This window comes from Epinephelus fuscoguttatus, linkage group LG22 (assembly GCF_011397635.1).
Source record: "Epinephelus fuscoguttatus linkage group LG22, E.fuscoguttatus.final_Chr_v1".
Classification (NCBI taxonomy): domain Eukaryota; kingdom Metazoa; phylum Chordata; class Actinopteri; order Perciformes; family Serranidae; genus Epinephelus; species Epinephelus fuscoguttatus.
In genome coordinates this window covers 17,760,292-17,786,740 of record NC_064773.1, presented here as the reverse complement: position 1 = coordinate 17,786,740, position 26,449 = coordinate 17,760,292, and the positions used below count along the sequence as shown (strand labels likewise).

At 40.5% G+C, this 26,449-nt stretch overlaps 2 protein-coding genes across 3 annotated transcripts in view; both read left to right on the top strand.

Moving 5' to 3' along the window:
- The window catches only part of ptpn12 (protein tyrosine phosphatase non-receptor type 12), an 82,544-nt gene extending 75,966 nt beyond the window's left edge, over nucleotides 1–6,578 (top strand). For both annotated transcript variants that reach the window (XM_049566642.1, XM_049566643.1), the window contains exon 17: nucleotides 1,026–6,578. In XM_049566642.1, the coding sequence (XP_049422599.1) occupies nucleotides 1,026–1,087 (62 nt within the window). In that variant the 3' untranslated portion in view covers nucleotides 1,088–6,578. The remainder of the gene's footprint in view (nucleotides 1–1,025) is intronic.
- A 3,923-nt stretch (nucleotides 6,579–10,501) lies between these two features.
- LOC125882786 (lysine-specific demethylase RSBN1L-like) overlaps nucleotides 10,502–26,449 on the top strand; it is a 61,910-nt gene continuing 45,962 nt past the window's right edge. Inside the window, exons 1-2 of the mRNA XM_049566641.1 lie at nucleotides 10,502–11,242; nucleotides 20,641–20,787. Coding sequence (XP_049422598.1) covers nucleotides 10,582–11,242; nucleotides 20,641–20,787 — 808 coding nt within the window. The 5' untranslated portion in view covers nucleotides 10,502–10,581. The remainder of the gene's footprint in view (nucleotides 11,243–20,640; nucleotides 20,788–26,449) is intronic.

The following is a 26,449-nucleotide window of genomic DNA, read 5'->3' as shown; positions in this document are numbered from 1 at the left end:
GAAAATCACCAATTTCATCACAATACGATATCTATTCTTTGGACAACGATACAATATTTGCCGAAATTACAAAGTCTGCTGCGATACAATTTCAGTTGAATTCGATTTAAGGGTCTGAGATCTATATGAGACGATAATATCTGCCCATTTAACACAGTCTGTTACTGAAGACGCAGCGACCCGTTTCTCTTTTGCTTTTTGCCATAAAAGATAAAAACAACACATAGCCTAAATAATGTAAGTAATTGTAACCACTTAAGTCCACATAAACTGACTCACATAGCCTTCAGGGCTTTCAAACACTGCTAATTTATTCCCACAGTAAAAAATGTAATCCTCATCGTCTTTCACTTAACTGCTTCACATCTGCCTGTGCTGTTTGACAGTGACAGACTTTCAAAATAAAAGCGTATCCCAAAGATGACAATATAGATTGATATTTTCATTTTCATTTTGCATTGATCATACTGGATCAATGATCACTGAGCCGATACATTGATCCAGATCAATGGATCATTACACCTCTAATAATCAGCGCAAATCAAGCATTTTTCTCGGGTTGATAGTCTTGGCTTACAGTTGCCTACCCTCGATCTGGACAGCAAACTGATGTTTGACGTCATGCGCAAAGAAACTATTGTGTGCCCTCAGTGTTTTAAAGAGTTAGTTGGGATTCACCAAGGTCGCACAATAACACAAACAAAACCTATCGAGGCAGCAGTAGATCAGCAGCGTCTGTGTTCTGAGAGGTAGAATGTTTTTGTCAAATGAGTGTGGGGGCTTTTGAGAGAATATAGATTCAATTCCCTGTCGAAAAAGGCAGTCTAGGTCAAGGTGAAGCAGTGAAAATATTCTATATGTAGTGTACACTTAGACTGATTTTTTTAGGGTGTCTAAATACGTTTTGCTGTATGTAATACACTGACGATGGATAAGTACCTCATACAGTCTAATTTAAAAAACCCAAATTATCCCTTCAAAGCAAAACAAGCCCAGCTAAGAACTTCTTCTCCATCTTCTGTCAGGGTTCGGTAACCGCTGCATTCAGCCCAAAGGCCCTCGGGAACCCCCCCTGGAGTGGACGTGATGGGACGATCCATCTGCCCGTCCACCAACAGTGTCCTCCCTCGTCAGGAGATGGACTCTACCAATCTCACCTGGCTGGTCCAAAAACCTAGTTGATAGATGCTACACAGACAAACATCACAATTTTACATAGAAACACCTTCTGTGTAACTCTGTGCAACACCTCCTCCTACTCCTCCTCCTCCTCCTCAGTCCTTCCTTCAAAGTGCCACTGTGCAAAGCAGAAGAACACTTACTGGTCAAGTGGTTTTGTCCACGTTTTCCTGTTCAGCTTGCTGATATTAGAGGTTTTCACTTCTCTAGACGCTGACCTGGGATCAGTCTGGTTATTTTCCTGTTGATGCTTAAAGAATAATTCCTGTTTATTTCCTGTTTCTAGTAACTTGAGAGTAGATTAAAAAAGCTCTTATTTCTCTCTCTGGCTTTACACACATCATGAGAATCTGTGTGACTAAATGAATAGAGGTGTATGTGGAGCCCTTAGGTGTTAAACAGAAATTTTCTTTCATGCCAAATGAGAAAAAAGTATTTTTTTCATCATAAATCAGGAATTATCTTTAATCAGAAAAGCTACTGTGGGAAGCTGATTCCTATTCCTGAGGTTTAACTGAACTCCCAGACGGTGTCTGCTTCCTCCTACTGAATGAACAACAATCTTCAAAGCGAACCTAGATAATCTGTTACCCATGATGCAACCTTTTCTGTTGGGTATGTACAGGTTGCCAGGGTGCTCTTTCTCTCTGTCTCGTCCTCTCTCCCTCTTTCTGTGTGCTGGTGCTACATTACAAAGGACCAGCATAGAAACACAAGTACTCCAGCTGACTGTTACCTGTTCCTCGCCTCCGTTGTGGTCTCCTGTAGGATTTACACCTGTATTAGCTGCAGTCATGTCAGCTCCAGTACTTTATGTGTCTATGCTGCTGACCTCCCTGTTTACCAGAGTCATGGATTGATAGTTTGGTCATTGCAGTGGTCAGTAGCAGCCATATTGGCTCCAGAGTCCTGCTCTGTGGCTTTTAGAGGGATAGTTCCACATTTTTAGTTCCTGCTGTGAGTTAGATAACAAGTTTTACACCACTCTCGTGTATGTGGAGCTGAAGCCTGAAGACGCTTAGCTTAGCATAAAGGCTGGAAACATGTAAATTGTGGTTTTAAAATTTCAGTGTATGCACAGAGTAAATAAATATGTGGCATAAATTAATTCTCATTTATACTCCAGACCATGTCCTGAGAATCAGATTTGGACATCGTCCGGAGTTTCTCTTTCACAAATGTAGCATACAACAAGAAATGCTCCATTTGGTTTAGGCAATGAGGGGCGCCTGGGTAGAGCGTGCAGGAGGTAGGACATGACGCAGATTACACCGCATTCAAGTACACAGTTTGTAATTTGGTCATAAACAACAGATTCTCTTTCTGTTCCTTGAATTTGTCTGACGACTTCAGCTTTGACCCTTACCAACACAAGTCCCTAAATCTCATCACCTCTCCAGGTAGACATTTTTGTTACCATCTTCGTATAAATTACCCTTCATGTTAACCTTTGGATGTTTGTTTTCTTCCGATTTTGTGCAATCTGCATGATGGAAACATCATCAATGCTCCCACTGTGAATTCTCCGGACACTTGCCAGCTTCACAAATAGGCTCAGTCGGACATTAACACAGACTCTACACAAGGGAGCTGGCAGTTTAAAGTCCGTTTAATGTCTGATCCAACTGATTCGGACATTTCCTTTCTCACATACAGCTCCTCCAGGTAATGTCTAGATCAGTGGTTCCCAACTGGTCTGGCCACGGGGTCCACATGTCTCCTTAGTCATTCGTTCTAGGTCCACATAGGATATATATTCAGGGTCATACTAATGTTTGGCCATATTGTCGAGCTAGTTTGCCGTCTCTGTCCAGTTAGTCACTCACTCTCCAGGAGGACACAGTGTTTCAATATACTGTACTTAAAGTGTGTTTTTACAAACTTGTCACATTCACAAGTCACTTGCGGTCCAGTCAGAATGGACCCGCAACCCACTTTTGGACTGCGACCCACCAGTTGGGAACCACTGGTCTAGATAATTACACGTTTGCAGTACATGTGTGCTTTTTTAGTGAGTTGCTCAGATGTGGGTAGGCAGACTTTAGTACCTTTGTACAGAGGCAAGTTTGTTACCCTGTTTCCAGTATTTATGCTAAGCTAGGCTAACTAGCTGCAAGCTGTACCTTCATGTTCAATAGGTCTTTCGAGATGTGTTTATCGCAGATGTCGACATTGTGGTGGCATTAAAAAAATATATTTATTGTGCAGCTCTACTTTAAACAGAGCTAGGCCAGCTTTTCCCCTTATCTTCAGTATTTATGCTAAGTTAAGCTAATCAGCTGCTAGCTGTACGTTCATGTTTCCTGTACAGACACGAGAGTGGTGTCACTCTCCTCTTCTAACTCACAGGAAAAAAGCAAAGATGCAAAGAAAATGTTGAATTGTTCCTTTAGATATCTTTTAATTCAGTGGCAGAGGACAGTAATCATTATGTTGACATCATGTGGTGTTAGAAAGCATAGCTGAATGCAGAGAAACTGAGAATAGAGATTAAGGAGTTCTTAATGTCTTACATCTGATTTACAAATGTTTAACCAAAGAGTGATGTTCCCTTCTCCAATAATTCACAATAGAAAACATCACAAAAGATTAGTTAGAAAAGTCAGAAAATAGTTAAAACATACAACATTTGAAGCTAAGTTTCCAGGAAGTCTGCTTTTGTCAGTCATAATGGGGTTAAATTGACCTTAAAACACGCCATTAATGACCAAACTGATCAGCTCTGTGACTCTGGCTCTCACTGCTGGGACCATGAGCCTGCCTTAGTCCGCCTCTCAGAGAAGACAGCCAATGACAGTCCTCTTTAATTGCTCTCTTCAGTTCACTTCTCCGTCTATCGGTGTATTTCTGCTTCTCTTGGTCGTTATCGGGACTCAATTTTACTGTTTACTTCTTTTTATTTTCCTCAGCACTGTCTTGTTTTTGTCTTTCTGTTATTGTACCTTTTGCTTTTTCTGTTGACAGTCTCCATTTCCTGTTGGATGAACAACCATGCAAGTCATTTTACTCAGTGTTTCGGAGTAGGAATGTTAGACATCACCTGAAACTCTTATGGGACTTGACAGATTGAGAAATAGTCTGGCTTCCCGTAACAACCACAGATGAGACTTGTATGGTTTTTCATGCGACGACCAAATTTAAAAGAAATCATACTGTACCTGCCTCTGTATGTGTGAGACAATGATGATAGGGACCCAGGACTACTGTTTTCTCCTTATTGTTCTCTGCTAACTTCTCCTTCATTAGCTACCATAACTATACAGTATATGCATTGTTTTATAAAGATAAAAAACTGTACAGGGCAGTTTAGGTATATAATATTTCAGATTTTTGTTTTTGTTATCTTAAATATTCTTATTAACAGAAGATGTAAGAAAGTCAGTGCATGATGATGATGATGATGATGATGATTCCTCCCCTACACAGTGTTTCCCTTCAAACTGTAAATTATTCTGCTGCCCTTTGTTCTTTTTTTTTTTTTGCTTCTGGCAAATATTTCAGGGTTGTTTTTATTTTTATGTTCGAGTTATATGCTTACAAAGATTGAGAAATTCTTGTTTTAATTGGTTGGCAGAGGAAAAGCGTCGACTGCCAGCCGGCCCCCTTTCAGATAGCTACAACGGGCTTCGAATAAGATTGTAATAATAATATTAATGACAATGATAATAATAATAATAATGGTCGTTTTTTGTAAATGGTATTTTAAAAGTTATTTTTGTATACGCGGTTGTTTGTTGCGTCACAAGTCCACTGCTCAAATCCCCCCACTCCTCTCTTTGCTTCTCACATACTCTCCTTTCACCTGCGTCTTTTTATTTTTTACTTTTTTTTTTTTTTTTTTTTTAACACGTTTTGATTTCTTCCTTTCTGTCTCTCCGCTCTTTTAATGTAGAACATGCAACAGAGATGAATCTCCTGCTCTGGACAAGGAGCATCTCATTATTTTTCGCTTCCTTAGTACTTCCCCTGCTGTTTTCTCTCTTTCATCCCCCTCGCCTCCCACCCTGTCTCTGCCTTTTTAATTTTTAAAAGGCTGCCGATTTCAACATGTCTGTGTGCCAGCACTTTAAAGGGGACCTATTATGCTCATATTCGGGTTCATACTTGTATGTTGGGTTTCTGCCAGAACATGTTTACATGCTTTAATGTTCAAAAATCACTTAATTTTCGTCACACTGTCTGTGCTGGAACACCTTTGTTCACCCTCTGTCTGAAACACTCCGTTTTAGCGCCAGTATCTTTAAGCCAAGGCTGCTCTGATTTGTATTTCTGTTCTGTATTTCGGTGTCTCTGCGCCTTCATTGCAGCTGGGGAATGACTGTAACAGAGAATAGCAGCACTTCCTGCCGTGAAAAATCACAGATAAAAGCATGTAAACACAACCAGACATGTTCCAGCGGGAATATGACCTTGACCACCAAGATTACATGTTTCCCTGATGTTAGCATGTGGCTACATAGCAGCGTATCAGCAGCAGCGTATTTGCAATCGGGAAATGACGGTGTACAGTCGCACTTTCACCCATTAAAATCAACGAAAAAAAGCTTCTACACACACAGCTGGACATGTTCCAGCTGGAATATGATCTCAAATCGGGAAGAATTTAATAACATCAGCAACTAAGATTACAAGTTTTTCTGGTGTTAGCATGTTGCTACACATAGCAGTGTATTTGCAGTCGGGAAATTACAGTGTATGTTCGCACTCTTTACTGTTGAAATCAACAGTTCAAAACACAACTGGAAGTGTTCCAACAGAAATATGATCTATCATTGGGAAGAAATTAACGACATCCACAACCTAGATTACAAGTTTCCCTGTCGTTAGCATGTGGCTACATGTAGCAACGCATTTGCAGTGGGGAAATAAGTGTGTTTAGTTGCATTTTCTCACATTAAATTCATCATTAAAAGATTATAAACTCATTTTCCAGCAGGTTTGCCTGACATTAGCATGCAGCTACATGTAGCAGTGTAGGCTACATCATGTAGATACCTGCATTAGCAAGCTTGAAGCAGATGACCGTATAATAAAATCCATCACGAGTGGACGTAGCTCGTCTTGAAAGTAGAAAAAATCGTTAACAGTATTCAGAACAGTCTTAAAGCTGAGGTTTTTGCCCACAGTGATTACTTTAGCGTACGTTTACCTCTTTATTTAAAACATTTAATACAAACATTGACATTGTAACTATATTTATGACAGAAGATGAGGAAAAACATAACGGGTCCCCTTTAAGTGATCCATCTCTAAATTGTTGGCGGTTGAAAGTAACAAAATCCGACGTAAACTGACGATTAGACATGCTGGGAAAAACTGTCTTTTAATCGTTATCATTTGTTTCTCCAATATTCCATTTCTTTCTTTCTGTTTTATTTACGTGACCCCTTCACATGCACACTCGCCTCGATCTCAGAAAAGAGCCCACCTGTGCCTTTAAGTGAGAGCCCGCCCCTCCCCCCCTTTTCCTTCTCTCCTCCAATCATCGTTAGCGGCGTGAGCGTGAGCGATGTGATTCGCTGCTGCTTGCTCATTGCCTCCTGTGGGACTCTCGTTCAGCCCGCCCCCTCAGACACACACATACACACACACACACACACACACCTTGTGTCCCTCTTTCCACACACACAAACATAAACACACACAAAATGTTTGTATGTTGCAGAAATCAATCAGTAAAAATGAACATTAAGTAAAGACATGTCTCTTTGTTTTTATTTGCACACGATGATGTCACGAAAAGTGTGTGCAGGTTGTGTTTGAGTGTGTGTGTGCGTACATACAGCTTTTATTTACAACACAGAGCTGTTAATAAATCACTCACTTGTCTCTGAAGCCACAAAAATAATAATTTAATTGTGTCTTTACTGGCTGATAGCATAAAACACAGATAATCTGATGATGTCAATCACTCTGTGTTTGTGTTTGTGTGTGTGTATGTGTTTCGAGGAGGGGTAACAGCAGGAGATCCTTTCTCACACCTGGAAGATTTGCCGAGCGGAATGTATCCACACATGCAAACTAATACGGCAATTAATTAATCACTGCAGGTGGCATAAACACAGTCGCTTGCCACCATACACCGAGACCTTGAAGGTTTCACATTTGTATTCACTTTACACGCACAGAGAGACGCAGCAGGTGGGAAGACATACTGTGATTATTTGCTTGTGATCACACAAAGCCAATGCTCATTTCAGATTAATTATACAGTACATTACAATGCAATATTTAATGTGTAATGGGGCAGCAGAGAGGTGGTTTAGGCAGATTTGTGTCAGACCTCTTTGCTTTCAAGTCAGTGATAAAAGCACCTGTTGCAGCAGCAGCGGGATCTACAAACCTCTACAGTGACATTGGAGTAAAGTATAAATATTGATCAACTACATTTGTGGTTGTGCAGCACTCATGAATGCATACAAGTGAACTACATTCATACATGATGGTGAAACAGGAGATATGAACAACATCAGCAACTAAAGATTACAAGTTTCCCTGTTGTTAGCATGTGGCTACATGTAGCAGAGTATTTGCAGTCGGGAAATGATGTATAGTCGCACTTTCTCCCTTTAAAATCAACAAAAAAGGCTTCCAGACACAGTTGGACTTGTTCCAGCAGGAATATGATCTGAAACAGAGGAGAAATGAGCAACTTGGAAGATCAACCATGCACTCTGGATTTCAGGTAAGTAGGCTATGATACAGTGCTAGTTATAGTCACTTAGCAACCTGCATCCGTGTCCTTTTAAGTTGGCACAGAGTAGGCACAGGAGTAGCGTCCAGTGCCCGACCTCACATTTTCCAAGCAGTTAAGAATGTGGCACGTGTACGGCCCCTTAATGGTATTTGATTTGATAGCATATCCTCCTGAGACCCTTTATCCTCATATGAAGACATCACATTTTGGTTTTTACTAGACCTTATTCAATTCAAAACACTTTATTTGAACCTGAGGGGCAATTAAAATACTTCATTCTACTTAACTCAGACCTGCTGTCCTCGTTCGTGGACACTTTTTGTGCCATCTAGTGGTAGTAAGACCACAATACGCTAATCCATGTAAAAACCTGATCACATTTAATCGTTGAAACTTGTTTATTTATGATTAATAATGTTTGTAGTTTGGTATGGCAAAATATTTTAACCAATTTAAGCAACGGTAACAAGCTGTTAATTAGAAAGTAGTCGTTTGAGGACATTAGGACTTAATTAGTGTTGACAATGTTTAGTTTTTAATACTTATCAGGTCCCTGTGATCCCAAATAGCTAGGAGAAATTTACAAGGTTTACTTTATAACAAACTGATTTTAACAAATAAATACAAATTTTAAAAACCATCCATGATTTTTGTCAATTTAATATATTATTACTCTGCTGTTGAAATAATATTGGGTAAAGATCACATCAAGACTGGGGACTTGAGTCAGGACTTGATTGTTAAGACTTGAGACTTGCACAACAATGACTTGGTCCCACGTCTGCTGTATCACAAGGCAGGAGAATCAACACCCCTCCCACAGTGTCTTACTTTAATTTGCTTCTTGCCTATTCTGACGTACACACCTGCTAACACGTTGTGTACACTGTCTGTCTGTCTCTCTCACACACACACACACACTCTGTATCTCCCTGTCTTGTATGAATTAAGCCAGGTTGCTATCTTAACTGGGTCACCTCAGTTTTCCCATGGAGCAGTTTAACATGTTATGTAATGGCTTATAAATATAGCCAATCAGTGTTGAGTGTGTGTGAGCAGTAGCAGCAGGCAGCGCTGCCATCTGAAGAAACTGAAAACTGTGTCAGCTCTGTTTTATACTGTATGATGTCTTCCACCACATTATTTTTAGGTACATTAGTCACATACAGAATTTGACTTTGACTCAATGATGCGCAGACGTCAGATTTCCTCCTCTGAATAATCTTGTCACAATGTTTATGGCCAGTTGTAACTTTACAGCGCGCAGTGTGCAGCAGCTAATCATGTTTAGTATTCACGCTTGGCTGTCACTCACTGACAGGCCTTGCACTGGCAGCTTAGCCAATCAGTCTGAGTGAAGAAAATGTTTTCATGTCAATAAATCAAAGTATAAACAGCTCCGCAGGACTCACAGCGCTGTATAATGATGTGTTGTAGTGTGCGAGAGTGATGAACTCATCCAGTTGTGAAGATTAGATGAAAAAGGGCAGGTTTATCCCTCTGATGGGAATATTTCCATTTCAACAAACGAATGTACTTGCCACTGCACTTCTCTGTGTCTGTCAATCAGCTGGGCAGTGTGCTGATCTGTAGGGTTGTGTTCTGGGAAAGAGTAGACTGAGGAAAAATGAAAAAGAAATCCTAGTAAAACAAATTAATCAAAATATTTCATACTTTATGGTCAGTGTTTTGTCAAAGGATCAAAACCACTACCACTGTAGGCGATATAAAGTAGAGCTGCAACTTATTGTTTCTATCAAATGATTTGCAGATTATTTTTCCTAGATATATTTAGTATGAATTTAATTTTTTGTGTCAGAAAACACTATAAAAAAAAGTTTATTTTCATTTTCTGAACTCCTTGTTTTGTCAGACATGACGTATCTTTGGATTTGTGATTGTTGGTCAATCAACAGACATTTTTTGTAACAATTTTCTGACAATTTTAAGATGTTTTTAATTAATCAAAAATATTATGGGGTGTTGGTGGAATAGTGGATAGAGCAGGCACCCCATGTACAACGCTGTTGTCACAGTGGCCCGGGTTCAAGTCCAACCTGTGGCCCTTTGCTGCATGTCACCCCCTCTCTCTCACCCTCCTTCACACTTAGCTGTCCTGTCTTTAAAAAAATAAATGTATATATTATTACAAATACTTGGCTGTTAAATAACACTAACACTGGATTAAACCAACATGGATTAACTTAATTTAAAGTTTAAATTGTGTTGCACCAAACTGGAAAACTATCTTAAAATTAACAAAGATTAAATTTGAACCTTTCTTTAAATTTCAGTTTTTACTTTAACCAAAACTGTGATTGAGGTACAACAGATCTCTGCTTAATTTTAAAACTGGATTTACTCATGTTAAACCTAATTTTAAGAAGAACATTAAATTCATCCTTGTTGTATTAAGCTATCCTAAGAATACATTGAAAAAATAAAAATATTTCTCATGATGTTTCTGTACTGTTTGAGGTCTTGCTCCTCATTATTATTATCACATAATGCATAACAGCACAATGCTAAGCCCCGCCCACAGTTTTTCCCTCTCTGCCTGTCACTCAAGTTTAACCCCGCCCCTCCCTCACTGCCTGTCAATCAAGTCCGACCCCGCCCCTTCATTGCCTGCTTGCACGTCGCGCAAAAAACAGCAGCGGCGGCCGTTGGGGGAAGAGAGTAAATAGAGAGAGAGAAACCTCAAGATGGCTGACTCGCTGGGCTCCGCTCACCTCACCGGAGCTGCTACTGCGGTAGCCCCGGCGGTCGCCTCCGTCAAAAGCCCGCTCGCCAAGCCGACGGAGCCGAAGGGAGCCCCTGACAACCGCTCCCAGTCTTCCCGGGATTTCAACCCGCCGCCGCCCAAGAAGATCCGAGTCGAGGAGAGGAGCGTTAAACCCAAAAAACTCAGTAGGGAAACAGCAGTTGGAGGCAACGGTAGCGGAAAAGAGAAACTCCAGCAGCCCACGAAGCAGCAGCAGAGTTACGGCAGCAGCAGCAGCGGCAGCAGTACGGGCTTGTGGAGCTTCAGCCCAGTGAAGACGAGCAGCAGCGGCAGCAGCAGCAACCCCCCGGTGCCTGCTACCGGTGGAGCTCAAACACCGACAAACACGCATAAAGTCTTCAAACAGAGCGACTTCTTCCTCCACAAAGCGCCTTGCTCCTCCAAACCCAAGAAACCGAGCAAAGATAAACGGCGGGAGAAAGACAGGGAGAAGGGGAAAGGAGGCGGAGAGGAGAAAAAGAAACATAAACTACTGGTGACCTCCGGACCCGGGAGTAACGTTACCAACAACGATATCAGCAGAATTAGTAACACTTCTGCGGTGAGGAGAGAAAATGGGGAGGTCATGTTGCCACCTAAAGGTAGGCCATCACTGAGTATTTTCTTTAAATCCCACTTGAAACGAATAATAAAGTTTGAGTCGTGTTTATAATAAGCAGGCTGGAGTTCTGCCCTTTTATAGCGACTTGGCTCATCGTAGAAACAGCCACTTGGGATATGAACATGTGGCCCAGAGTGTGCAGTTGTCTGCCCCCTAATTTGTCTGGACAGTCCCGTTTTCGGACTCGCTGCCGCTCAAAGGGCGCTCGAAAATGTTGTACACGAACCCGTACATTTATTTAGCATAACTCTTATTTCATATTAAACGTTTTAAATGAGGTTTACATCGAGTTAAGCGCCCGCAAAGCCCAGTTCAGTCGATGTTTCTACGGGCTATGGCTGCCAGCTTTCGTCGCCTGTTCACCCGCTCGTGAACCCTCGAGCTCCACAACAGCGTTCCAGGGCAGCAGTCGCGCGACCTGGCCGTTACATTGCAACCAGCTGCTCGCGTGCTGCAGCGGAATTGTTACGTAGCTACGTCGTATTGACAAAATATAACCTGTTTTACTCATAAACGCTCAACAGCAATATAACCGAGCGACACAAACACGTTGTAATAATCAATAATTATTTATTATATAACATTAATCCGTATATATATATATATATAATTACACATATATTTAATTTGCGTCGGAGCTGTGTGTGTATTAAAACTGCACGCTGCTGTCATAACAATATGACAGCCGCCCGCCATTATAGGGTAAGTGTTGTTTTGGTAGAGCACCACGCCCCCCTCTGTAACCTCGGGCTGTATGGGAAACAGACAGAGCTCCACAGCTTGTTGTTACTCCATGTTCTACAGTTGTACACGCAGAACACGCTATATTCATTGAACCACTCGACTCCATTAATTTGTTTTACCACTGAACAACCTTTGATATCACTCCAGAGTAATTACAGTCGGGTCCTATTGACGAGTATTACGTCAATTCTTGACTCAGTACATCCACGTTTAGTTTTCTTTTGAGTGTAATCACTGGGGTTATGTCATTTAGGTAGGTGAAAGGGGAAAGCATGAATCATTTCACTCGGGTAGTCAGTTCAGTAAGTCATGAAAAATGAATTAATTTAATCATTAAAAAAAAGGTAACCTATTTTTGATAGTTTACAGTATTATAATATCTTAAAACCCAGACAATAAAAAAGCCAAACAAATACTTCACAATGTAACTATAATTGTATGTTTTTTTTTAACATATTAAAAGTCTAAACAGTACACTAGATCAATGCTTTATATTTTACATATATATTATTCATTCAAACCTTAATTTAAGACTAAGAAAATCAATTGATGGAGTGGAGACCCTCATTTTCAGCGATGCCAAGCATGAACAAAGACAAAAACAATCAATAGCCAAACCTAATATAAATTAAAATAAACACATAGCCAATAGGCAAACCATTAAAAATACAAATAAAGTCATACAAAACAAACAATAATACCGACATCTAGCAGCTAAAAGGCAGCATACATGAATAATGAATAAACATGCTATGGTGTAGACTTTATTGTCATTGCACAAGAAGTACAATGGAATTTGCTGTGCCATGCCTGAATATAAAAAAATAGAAAATTAGACACAATCCTCCCCCAAAAAATAACATTAAAAATCATTATTGCACAAGTTGACTCATTATTGCACGTTTGAGTTATGCTGAATTATTCTCAGTATAGTTCATGACACAATGGTGAGGCAGTGTTTGATTCTAGAGGTGCACCAATCCAGCTTTTTCAGTTTCAATACCGATCCCGATGCTGTGGCTTTGAGTATCAGCCGATACCCGATACCGATCCGATACCACAGTTGACCTAAAAAGTTTACCTTTACATGTAGAAAAGAAAAGACTAGGGGCATCAGACATTGATGACTGCACAGTTCTTTCCTAAGATAAAATGAAACAAGATGAAACGGATTAATGCAGTGATGAACTATTTATTTTTAACAAAAATAAACAATTGTGCAACAGCAGTTGAAATAGTGTGAAATACCTCCACACAGCAGATTCTCTCCTTCGCTCCCTGACGTATGATGTAGCTCGCATCGCAATAGATTTAAAGAGAAAGACTGCCTCAGGTATAGGTTGCATATTCCGATACCCGATCCATCTATTTTGATGATATCGGGCCGATATTCGATCCAGATATTGGATTGGTGCGTTTTTGATTCATGATCATTCCATGTAAACGGTGCTCTGTAGGAGAATTACATTGTCCCTAGTTCAATTCTGATTAAGGGAATGTGGAGCAACAACCTATTCTGTGAGTGAGTACCAAGATTATGGGAGTTTTGAGTTAAATCATAAAAAAGCTAAATTTCTGTTTAACATAAAAGCATGAATTTATTTTTTTCCCCATTATGAAATATGCTGCAAACGTTTAACATGTTTTTGTCTCAAGGCATAGACACAGTTGGCATCAGGTCATTAACAAATTACAGATATAGCCTACTACAGGATGTCACATGATTTTATAAGAGAGATTTTATCAGTTCTTGGGGAGGAATTATTACATTCAGTTGGCCGATGGTGTTTCTGTTATATCATCGCATTAGTGGACCTTTTGTTTGGCTTTTTTTATTCTCTGTGTTTTGGTGGCTATTTTGGGCTGCGGGTTCGAACCTGCCTGCCACCTGGGGCCCTTCCGGATGGAGTTTGCTTGTTCTCCCTGTGTCAGCGTGGGTATTCTGGGGTTCTCCAGCTTCCTCCCACAGTCCAAAGACATGCAGATGTCAGGTTAATTGGTGACTTTAAATTGCCCGTAGGTGTGAATGAATGTAAGCATGAATGGTTGTCTGTCTCTATGTGTCAGCCCTGTGATAGTCTGGCGATCTGTGCAGGGTGCACCCTGCCTCTCTCCCATTGTCAGCTTGGATCGGCTCCAGCCCCCCCTCGTGACCCAAAGGGGATAAGCGTTTACAGAAAATGGATGGATGGTGGTGTTTTGTCATCGTCACACCAAAACAGTGTCTCAAAAATCTCTGCATTTGCTGCGTGTAAATGTCGTGTGTGTGAGTGTTAAGACACTAGCAGGACAACGGAGTGGACACATGCAAATGTGTGTGAGTGCATGATGTCACCCTTTTCCAGTTGGGTAGTTTAAGAGGTCATGACATGCTCTGAACAGGCGCTGCAGTCAGTGAGAACACCAGAATGAGACGTGTTGTTGGCCTGTAGCCCCACCACACCATCAGAGACACAGTCTTGTAAACAGGCTGTGCTGGATGTGTGCTTGCACGCTTTATGAGGATTTCAGATCGAGGCTGTTGTTAGTCACCGCACAGATCAGAACACAAAAGAGGGATTCAACAAATATGTGAATGTTAAATAAACCACGTCCTCTCTAACTAAGGAATTAATACATTTTTATTGAGCAGGCTAAGGGCTAATAGTCAATTAGTGTCGTTATGTTTATTATGTTCATTTTAAAACTATTAATGCTGTGTGCTGGCGTGTTGAGAATATTTTAAAAACACTTCTGCTATGCTATTACATTTTCATCTCTGAACCTGACTGGGAAAATTGTAGATGCAGCCATGAGTAACAATAAATAATAGCACTCCAGCATTCCCTCTGAGGTGCTCTTGAGCAAAGCACTGAACCTCTGATTGCTGTAGGGAGCTGCTCAACGGCCAGCAGTCAGAGAATGTAATTATACTGAGTAGCTTCAAATATGAAGATGGGGAAGTATATGAATGTGGAGCAGTGTTGCTGGAAAACGCACATTAATCCTGAGCAAAATGTTTCAAGGATTAAAGCGCTCCCTTCTGAGCTGCACCTTCCTGTAAAACAGTGTGTCAGTCTTCTTCCTTTACGTTGTGACACAGCTGCATTCAGGATAGGTTTAGAGGTATACAATGCAAGATTGTCGGTTACTGTTTGTACACATCCTCGCTAGTACTGTTTCACCCAGCTATATTTGCGTTTTTTCAGTGCTGTGTCTCTTAGATGCACCCGACACCTGTTCCTGGTTGCTACCTTTTTGTAAAAGCTGACCTCACCTGAGTGCTGTGAGGGTAGGTGCCCATAAATATCCCTAACACAAAGAATTAGATTGATTGAGAAGGATTACTTCTGTATGAGTCAACTGCAGTTTTAGGAAAATCCTGCATGGTGTATCTTCAAGGTGATACTGAAAAAATTCTGATCGTGGATGACTCACTTTTTAGACGGACTGCTGCTCAACGGGAGGACATGAGTTTGGGCCCCGGTGCTGGAAAAGTGTCCTTGAGCCATAGAGCGAGTCCTGCCAGCTTCAGAAGCGCTTCTCTGAAGCCGATTGTGCTCTGACCTTCCTGGAAGGCAAGAATTTTCCTACAGGGATCAAAAGAGTATCACATCATCAGTAATATTATTAGTGTTGGGTTTGCCGTTGGAGTGAGGCTGAAGGCAACTGCCAGGGAGCAGTGACTCCTGGTTACATTTGGTCTTTAAATATGAGACACGAGTCTGACTAAGCGCGGCGAGCAAGGAAACATTACTGCATCTGGCAGGCTGATCTAGTGTGAAAGAAATTGTTGTTTAAATCAAAGGTCATGGGTTTAATCCTCGCTGGGATCAAGTTGACCTGCCGTTGACACCAACATGAAGTCTTACTTGATATCTGTAATCAAGTGCAGTTCTTCTAAAGATTAACCTTCTCGTGTGGCCTCTGTGGATCTTTTGTTCTGGCACATGTGCCTCATAAATCACAGATGCAAGACAGCTTGTTTTTAAAAAGACTAATATGGCTGTTGGTTTGTTTGTTGGTTCAGCTTTCAAGCCTTCTGTGTTTATTAGAAGAGTTTTAATTAATTAGAGCTTTTATGAAGGTCCCCTTTAAACACTCACAAAACAGTGAGGACCAGTGAAATCCTGATTACTCTAGTCTGCTACTGACTTATTGGTCGCTGTGCATTTTTCTGGACATCATTCTGACCATTAAACAAGTCATGTAAACCGAGGTTATTGGGGAAGTCGGGTTGTTGTGAATCATGTTTGAATCGCAGTAATTAGGTTTTTTTGCGTGCATGTTAACGCAGCATGCTGACAGAATCCATGACTGTGTCTGGGACTGCTCGTCTGTGGCCGTGTACAGAGAGGGGGAAAAGTGGAGAGAAAATGAAGCCTGGCTGCAGTCAGCACCCAATTAAGTTACTGTCAGAGGGGTCATTTGCTCAGTCCCAAAAATTACAAGACACTTAACTGTGTGTGTGTGTGTGTGTGTGTGTGTGTGTGTGTGTGTGTGTGTGTGCAATAGCAGTGTGATGGAATGACAGAGTGTCTGAACCTTATTGCTAAATCATTTAGAGATCAGCTTGAATGGTGAATCATGGATTTGTGACCAGCAGGGGTGGACCGACCATCTGGAGGAGCAGGATTTTCCGAGTGGGCAGGTTTACCTGTAGTGCTGCAGTGAGTCCAACAATACTGATGCAAAAAGATCTCAGAATATATCAGCTTCCCTTTAATGGCTGCTGAGTGATATCTACCTCACTATTGTACGTTTTGAATGCAGCGGTTTTCACCTAGGGGTCAGGGGAAAATCAATTCTTAGATGCCTGGGGGTTGAGTGTAATACGTGAATCAACCACCCAAATCCAACCTGACTTTGCTACAACTTAGCACCACTGAGTGTCTGTGTGTCGAGAAATAGTGCTACAAAGCGAAGAAAAGGTGGAAGTTCCTGACATTAATATTGTCTTAAATAATTTTGTAAGACCAGGCTGTAAGTTCCTTAAAGCTGAACCAACTGGATGATAAAATATAACAGATGTAAACGTGTACGTCGTGTTCATGTTCTAAGCTAGGTAAGCTAAGATAAGCTACCTACATGTATTTGTGTAGACCGTGCCAAAACCAGCACAACAAAGTGCTTATAACACATAAAAACGCAACAATAAAATGCACAGCTAACGTTTGATTATTATGAAGGTGAAGGGAAAAGGGACCTGAACTACAGCCACACTGTAAGTGATTCTACGACAAGGATGCTGTGACAGGCACACTGTTATTTATTTTCTTGTTGGTTCTTTGCAATGCTGGGAAATATGTTGGCTGATATAACCCTCCAGTTGACACGTCTCTTTTTTAAATTTGTTCCTGTTGTGTTAATAATAGATAAGTGATTAATTCAAGTAAATTCCTCTGTTTGTTTTAATTATGGATCATTACGAATACACTATATTTTAAAATTAGCACGTGGTCACACAGTGAGAGCTCGCTGCATCAATAGTTGTTTTATAATAGCATTAAAGCCCCCTGAATTGGAACCAAAACAAATCAGTAGGTGTCTGGAGATTCCCACCTCTAATATACACCCGAAACACACCATAGGCCCGGGTGGCTTTTACCTGTGTTATTTCATCCACTGATGCCACAGTGGGTCAGTTTACTGCTGTAATTATATGCTGGTAATGTCCAGCTTTTTGTTGTCATGGGACTGCTCCTCTAGCTGTGATGATCACAGTGGTGGTGAGCTCACTGGCCCGTGCCTAATGTTCAGAGCCCACAGATTCCTTCAAATAGTAATAGGAAACAGACCTAGCATGGTTCTGTTTGTTTATTATGTTCACAAGTAATAAAACCACATCATAAAATCACACTCTCAGAGCAGAAATGATCATTAAATAGGAGTTATGTTTAAAAGCGGAGAGATAATTTCATAGAGGCCCTCATTGACAATGAAAAAATAATGCAACAAGCAGATAGATGCAAAACAAAAACAGATGAAAGAATATCAATCCCCAAGGTGTGTTGGTGGTTGTTCCATGAATCAGGTGCACTGACTAAAAGGCTGACTTTCCAAGAGCGTGACACGTTCATGTATTAAAAGGCATTGAAACCTTTGTATAATATACATTAACATTTATGAGTTTAATGGAGTTATTACATTGATTTCTTTGATCAGGTTATCCAGTTCAGGGCCACAGGAGACTGGAGCGTATCCCAGCATGCATTTGGCACAACACATTCAGACCTGGCTGGGCTACAGCATTTAACACTATGCGGTCCTGGGTTAATGTAGGTTAAATGTAATACAACAACAACAAAGACTAAACTTAATTGTCATGAAAAACAACCCCGTTTTAACCACCTTGCTTTCAGACGTGCAGCGATCTACGCAAGACATGGTTGGAGTTTCGCCCACATCCTCTTAACGCCAACCACATAAACTCCTGTTTCCAGGATAATTAAAGTGCTCGTTTGTCCTCATAAACATTTATCACCTGAAGCCATTTTCTCAGGAGTGCCTTAGCACTACTGTGCATGTGCAACTCTCAAAAAAGATGAGACAGAAGCGAGATGGCTCAGTCACTGGCTACTTCTGTCATCTGCTCAGGAAATTACAATGTGTTTAATTCTTTTCTACCACTCGCCCAATCAGGCAAGATATACTAGCCTGGGCAATCCCTACTGTTGAGCCCAGTAATACAATAAATTATTGAAGTTGATTGGAAGGACTGGAGAAGCTTTTTGTCAAAACAGAATTTACATTTAGAAAACAAACTTTAAAATGTGGACACCCCATTGACTTTCTGAATTTATGATTCTCCTCCCCAAGTTCGATAGCAGCTGAAGTTAACAAACTGTCTGCCTCTGGCCTTCTATCTTTCCCCTCCTGTGATCATCTATGAAAACCACCTGCTGTGTCCCCCTTCAAAACCCAGCTGCTGCAAGATAGCCAGAAAACAAAATCAGAAACAAAACAGAGAAGTCGCCTGGATCCCATGCATTTCTCATGCACATACGTTGCTAGTTTTGTGCTGTGTTGCCCTGACAAAATCAACATTATTTTACATTTTAGTGAAATACCAGTTAAGAACATGTGACTCCCAAGTCATGGGATAGACTCCTTTATATTTTAAGGGGAAGACCCTTCTCTCAAGCTGTGATAAATCAGTATGTTCTCCAGGGTATTTAAGGCCCGCTCAGCCACCTGGTCTCATTTATCTCCCATTGCCTCTAAATTAAAAGTTTATGAATGTTACCGTTCTGGCATGGTCTGACATGTTTTTTTAAGTCTGGCAGTAGATCTGAGTGAGCCCTCCTTTTGTCAGCAGCTTCCTGTGGAGCTAAAGTGATGTTTTGAAATGTGCAGTGTTTTTTTTTTTTTCTTCACCAGTCTGGTAATTTTACAGCATTTATTTTGCAGAGTTCCTAAAACGGTTTGTTAACATTCTTGGCATTCCTCCTATTAACCACAGGGTATGAGGATAATGACTACCTGCATGTTAAGTAGCAAAGGAAAAGCGGCCCGCTAAACTTCAAAATGCTGAGGTATTTATTTAAATATAATCATTGAAAAGAGTGTATCGATGTACCTCTAATTCTCTGACTGCTCCTTAAGCCTTTTTACTTTCAAAGCATTTTCCTCCTTTGATCCTGCAAACAGCGAGTCCAACCCCACTGTGTTCACTTTCCCACTCCCCACGTCCACAGGAGAGTGAACAGTCTGAAAACACAGCTTCCTTTTAAAGAAGGATCTGACTGAGTTCAAAGAGGAAAGTTCTTTGGAGAGGGAAAGAAAGAAAGAATCAGCAAAAGAAGTACTGTGGAAAAAATAAAGGAGGGTTTTTTTATATTTCTTTACGGGAAATGAAAAGAAATAAAAAATCAAAGGAGGACGTGTATAAAAGATTGTTGAAATGAAAGTTATTTTAAGAAAGGTGAGGTTTCCTCGGCTCTGCTGGAGATGATGATTTACACCCATCCACACTTGGAGCGTACTCTGCCTCTCAGAAAGTGCTGAAGAGGTGTGTGTGATGGTATGATATTTACATTTTAAACTGATGCTCTCATCCAGAGCGATTTGCAATGAGTGCAGCATTAGAGTGCACTCCAATTCCTTGAGCCGTAATATTCCCTCAACACTGAAATGATTCTGTCAGACGGAGAAAACGCCGGAAGAGGAAATAAAACGAGTCAAAAAGCAAGGGAGGATTTTAGGACTTTTAAGAGCAGAGCATATTGAAGCTAGCAGAGAACATGAGAAGGGGATGAGTTAGAGGGAAGAAACGTGAGGTATATTTTGATGAGATGTAGCTTTAAGGTTATGAGTGAAGTTGCAGAGTGGCTGCTGCAGTCTTAAAAGGAATTGGAAGGTCGTTACAGTGCAGGGGAAACATGAGAGATAAGAGCAGAGGCTTGGTGGAGAGATGAATTTGTTGCAGTGGGGAAGGAAAAAAGCCAAACATGTTGTAGGAGGAAAACCAACAAGATTAAGCAAAGGGTGTTGGCCAAGGTGAAGCACTTGGCAAGAGTTTAGTCAGGGGGTGAGAGGAAGAAATCGAAGGGAATGGAGTCCACTCACAAGTGTAGCATGTGTGTTGTGAGTAAATATCTAATGCTAATGTGTTTCTACCATCGAGACCTGAAGACTTCCTCTCTGCCTCCACAGAGCACTCCAGCAAGGCGCAAGAGAGGGAGCGGGAGGAGAGGGAGAAGAAGAAGGTCAAAGACAGAGAGAGGGAGAAGGAGAAAAAGAAGCATAAAGTGATAAACGAGATCAAGAGGGAGAACGGAGAAGTCAAGCAGCCCATTAAAGGTTAGTGGAAATGCATGCACACATGCACATGCTAATCAAGTTATTTATGTAGATTTATGAAAGCTTGTTTTTCCTGAGTTAATCGTTGGTCTATAAATGTTTGAAAATATTCATTAAATGCCCATCACAGTATCCCAGATCTTTTTTGTGATGTCTTCAGTTGTTTTTTCTTTTTTTTTATCTAACCAACAGTCCAAGACCAAAATGTATTCAGTGATATTTAAAGTGGAAAGAAGCGAATGCTTACATTTGAATATTTGGCATTTATGCTTAAAAGTAGGCAGAAAAATTGAGCTTGAACGCTTTTTGCTGACCTTGGAAACAGCAGCTTGACAAAAAAATCTCCACACTTGTCAGTTATCATTTCCGAAACTCTTAACCACATCTCGTGGCCTTCCTCGGTGAATGTAGTTGCTCAGTTGTGAAGGATGAAGATAATTATTTTCTGTTGATTGGCTCGTAGATTAACTAATTGTTTAAGAACCACGTAAATGTGAACCCTCTAATTAAATTACAATTTACATAAAATATGTTAAACGGTAGGCCTGTCAAAATAACTACTGTTGTTAGACGTTATATTGTATGTATTTTGTGCTGCTCCCATAGTGATAATATAATAGCATAATAGTGGATGTACAACCCTTTCAAAAATGCAGGAAACTTTTAATTCTTATGAATATTCAGACATTGAAATTGGAATAAGAAAATGATTAAGATGCTTTTAGAAAAGTAATTAACACTTGTTAATGTATACATGAAGTATTTGTAAATTATAGTACCTTTTTATAGGAGTAGCTCAGAATTGACCCATTGCTAAGTCCCGCCCCCAGATGCAGACTGGCCAATCATGACGTAGCATTGGGCCGGCTCAGACCAGGGTCCAACAGCATTGACTCTAATGCAGTCATTTCAGATTTCCTCGATTTTCAGGCTGGTTTTGTAGATTTCAAGCTAAATGTTGTGCCTGGGGCACGTCTTGTATTAATGACAATCGTTACCTGGAGAGGTTGGAAAAAGATATACGTTTCTTCCCTGTTCCAAAACCAAAATCAAACCCTGAAAAGTGTAGGGTTAGCTAGCATCGCATTGTACACAGATAAACAGTGTTTGATTTCCCCCAGAGATCCCTGCTCGTCTGGCAGCAGCACGGAGGCGAAGCCAAACACCGTTCATCTGCACACACTGTGATGCCACACAGCTGGTTGAATATCAGCAAAGTTTCCCTTTTATATTCATTGTCTTCTGTGGCGATCAGCAGTGATGTGGTGGTTCACTTTTACACTGTGATCTGTAGCCGATAGTTCGGCTTTAGCTTCTAAATATCTTTGTCTTTTTAACCTGTTGTTGCTGCTGAGTCACTTTGACATCCTGGATATATCCTTCAAACACAGACTGTAGACCCCTCTGTCTGCTTCTCTCTGGAATCACTGTTTCATTTTTCCAAAAATATGATCATATTTCTTCAGGAAGTGCAGTTAGTTACAGTGTGGGCTCCATGCTAACTCCGACAGCTTGATGGACCATCACAAAGGGGCGAAAGGTCAGATACTGAGATTGAGACTTAATACAAATTTGGCCACCAAAACCAAAGTGATGCCTTTTGCGACGAATAGACAAAGTAGCGAAGCTTCAGGAACATCGCAGTTACTTCCATAATAAGGCCGGTGTGCTGCAGTCGGCTCCTTTGGATAGATGGCTGAGGACGGTTTGCTGGAGGATTTACGAAGTAGAGGCTGAATTGTTGAAATTGTCAAACAACAAATGACACACATGTCAGTGGTTGGCAAGCTAACAACTATTAGGACTGTGCCTCTTCCACTACAAAAGTGTAGCTGCAGGCTATCGGTAAGCTGTGTTGTGCTGTCTTTGAAGTGTTGACTTGTTTTCCCTTGGACTCATGCTCTTTGGCGGAGATAAAGAGGAAACAAAAGTCTTGTCATGGTCGGGGTAACCCTGCTGTTTATTCTGGCGTTGTGTCAGCCAAAATGTTGGTGACATTCTTGTGTAAACAAACACCTGTAAACACAAAAGGCAGTGTTGAGGTTAGCAAAATGATCAACGTAGTGTCGATATATTGTACGATAAGTTAACAAAGGTTTTGTGACAGGCCTAAAAAGAGGTTTAGCATGATTTAGAAACACTTAAGGGCCTTCAGTATATCAGGGTATTGGTGATCTTAAAAAGTAGTAGGCACTAATAGTAGTTATAAAATATGATTGTATTCATCCAGTTGCAGGCTGTGACAGTGGACTGTTTGTGCAGGCGGGTGTTCAGTCAGCACAGATCTATAGCAATCGTTGTCACTACTTCAAGCTACATTAGCTGGAAAGCTCAAGGCACTGGCCCACTTTCACCATGCGCTGTAAAGTATATCATCATTATCTTTGTAACATCCGAGCAGCATACACAACTGATCAGCATCCCAGTGGGTGTTGAAATATGCTAATACTGTAGGGCGGCTATAAAAGGCACAATACACCACAGAATGACAGTGGCTGTAACTGTTGTACTTTTTCTTGGAGACATTGATCCCTGGCTTTAGGTTGACCTTTGCACTGTGCTGCTCCTCACCTGGAGGATAGGTGCTTGGGGTTTGTTTAGTCTCACCTGTGTGTGTTTGTATGGGCAGCCTGATTGTGCATCTGGTAGCTAGGATTGTAACAGGAGAAGCTGAGCGACAAGTTAGGGCAGAGTCGACTACCCTTATGTCTTATGCCACTCTCTTTCTCTGTCACTAGAAAACAAGGAAAAAGACTGTTTACATTAACAGTGACTGAGATGGAAGAAGCAAGAATAAGCCATAGATATATGAGTCTATTGACCCTTTAGATGATAGACAAACAATGTCGATAATCAACTATGTATTAAAGTTATTTGTCAACCATATGCTGAGCTTTTTCTAGTTTTGATATGATTGTTTGTTGATTGAATACTTTTTTGTTTTGGCTTGTAGTTGAACAAAACAATTTGACAATTTCACCTTTGGGTCTAGAAAGTTGCAAAGGTATTTATTTATTTATTTATTTATTTATTTTACTATTTTCTGGCATTTATACGCTGAATGTCATAATGAGGAAAACAACTGCTGCAGTTATAGACTGTATGAGATAATGGACATAGCTAAGTTACATCACCCATTGGTTTGTGGACTCCTGTTTTGAAGCCTCGAGCCCGGCATTTTGGCTGCAGTTAAGTTTTTGGAGCCAGAAGTGACCGTATTTGTAGTGAAGGGTGGATATGACTTAGAGGTCGAGGACACTATTTACAGATAGCCTGTCACTCAAAGCAACCACATCCTTAATTATGCATAACTTTAAGCCTTGATAAATTGTTAACAGATGAGTTAAATAAAAATTCACCCCCGCACAGTTGTCATTAACGTTAAAATTACTATTGAAACCAAAACCGTTTTATGTACCAGGCTATAAACATATTTATTCTGCTGTAGAGTTGGGCATTTTAATGTGGGGGGTCTGTGGGGATTGACTCATTCTGGAGCCAGCCTCTAGAGCCTGTCCAAGGAACTGCAGTTTGTGGCACTTGGGCGCTGACTCGCTGCTTGGTGTCAACCCTGGACATCTTTATATGGCTTTATTGTCTGACTAATATGTAATTGTTGAGACCTATATAAACCAAAAATTGGTGGATATTACTTTATGAAACATCTAACAAAAATATTTTTTTTTCGTAATGAACCTCTTTAAAATGTTATATCAAAGACTTGTGTTGTAGAAACATAAAGTATATATACTGAAGTACAGTATTTTACCGTTGAACAATGTTTTTAAACAGTATTGTATAAAATAGGGATGCACCGAATATTCTGTAACCGAATATATTCGGCCGAATATTGCAAAAAAACACATGTTCGGTATTCGGTGGAATAAGTGAAAAGCAAGCCCAAATAATAGCGGCGTGTTTTGATAACACAGTCAAACAGCTTGCGGTGACGGACGGAGTAAAATGTTGGCAGTGTGGTGATATTTTACTCTGTCTGTCACTGCACTCGCATTTGCGACTAAAAATAGTTCTGTGCGAGCAAAATAAATCATTCAGCATGCTGTGTGAGTACAGATTTCAACCAGCAGCAGAAATGAAAGGCGAATCCCGCCGGTTGTGGGTTGAACGGGGGTCACAGACACAGACAGGAATACGTATTCCTGTCAAATACGGCGGCCATAGTGCTCTGCGGCGCAAGATAACGGCTTACCGGCGATGGAGAAGTCCGGCTCCAATAATGTCCTCTTCTTGGTGTCATGACTGCCCAGAAATACCTGAACAGCCGAGCCGTGGCGGCACACAGGTATGTGACGTGTCAGAGGAGAAACGAGCCGTTCGCATTACTCTCTTTGTGGCAAGTAACGGTCCACAAACCTCACCGCACTTTAGGGACTGTTCTTTACTTATGAAGGGACTGTCAGGGGAGGAGGGTGGCTGGTTTATTTTTATTTTATTTATTGATCCCCCCTATGTTAATAAACTCATTGATGCTGTTTTTGAAAATAAGTCAGTAAGTAATTTATTCCATTGAAATATCATTGATGTATTTTTATAAATGCCTTTTGTCATTTATAAATGACAAAAGGCACATCTGCCTAATTTTCGCTGTGGTATCGTGATACTACTCAGAACCATGATATTTTCACTGGTATTGTACCGTGGGTCCTAATTTTGGTACCGTGACAACACTAATCTGGAGGGGGTTCATCTGCAAAAACTAATGAAAAACTAAACAACGGTATTCGGTACTCGGTACTCAGCCAAGCGTTTAATTTTATACAGCTTCAGCTTTGGCAACAAATTTTCATTTCGGTGCATAGTATAAAATAATGGTACATTTTGAATAGTAAACACCATTGTGACTCAAACTAGGGCTAGGCGATATGTTCTGAAAATGTATCACGATATTTTTAGGCTATATCTCAATACACGATATATATCTAGATATTTTTAACTTCATTAATGCTAGGACTAGGAGGTAAAATTGAACATAATATTTCTGACCAAAACCCTCTGATGCACAAATGTAGTGATGACGTTGTTTTTTTCAGATATTCAAATATTAGCACAATGAGATTTTTGATTAATCATCAATAATGTGGGTTAAGGAAAGCATTAAAACAAATAAAAGTCTAGTAAGTTGATAAATACACATCACTTTACTGTAATGCACCCTTAAAACGAGGGAAAAACGCCATTTATGCCATATCACGATGCAACAATATCCAAAATCTAAGATGATATATAATTTTATATCTCGATTTTGACATAATATCTTCATATTGGCCAGCCCTTACTCAAACCATAGACGATTTTTAAACCTTGACTTAGGAAGGAATTTAAAAACTCATAAATGACACCTATAAAACATTTATGTCCTATAATGTCTGTGTGCATTATCACCAACTTGCACACCAGTACAGTCAGATATGTGAAGGGCCTACAGGTGTATTAGTTTGGCTCTGTTGTGTGTATATGTCTGTGTTATCTTGTGTCCACTCTATGAATACGGTGGCGAGTTTCATTGTTAACCTTTCGACGGTAGTGAATTATTTGCCTGGCGCTGCAACGTAATGCCTCCTTCTCCGTCTCTCTCTCTGTACTTGACTTGACCTTAAACAGTCATGCACTCACAAGACATGCTGACATGTAGGCCCATACA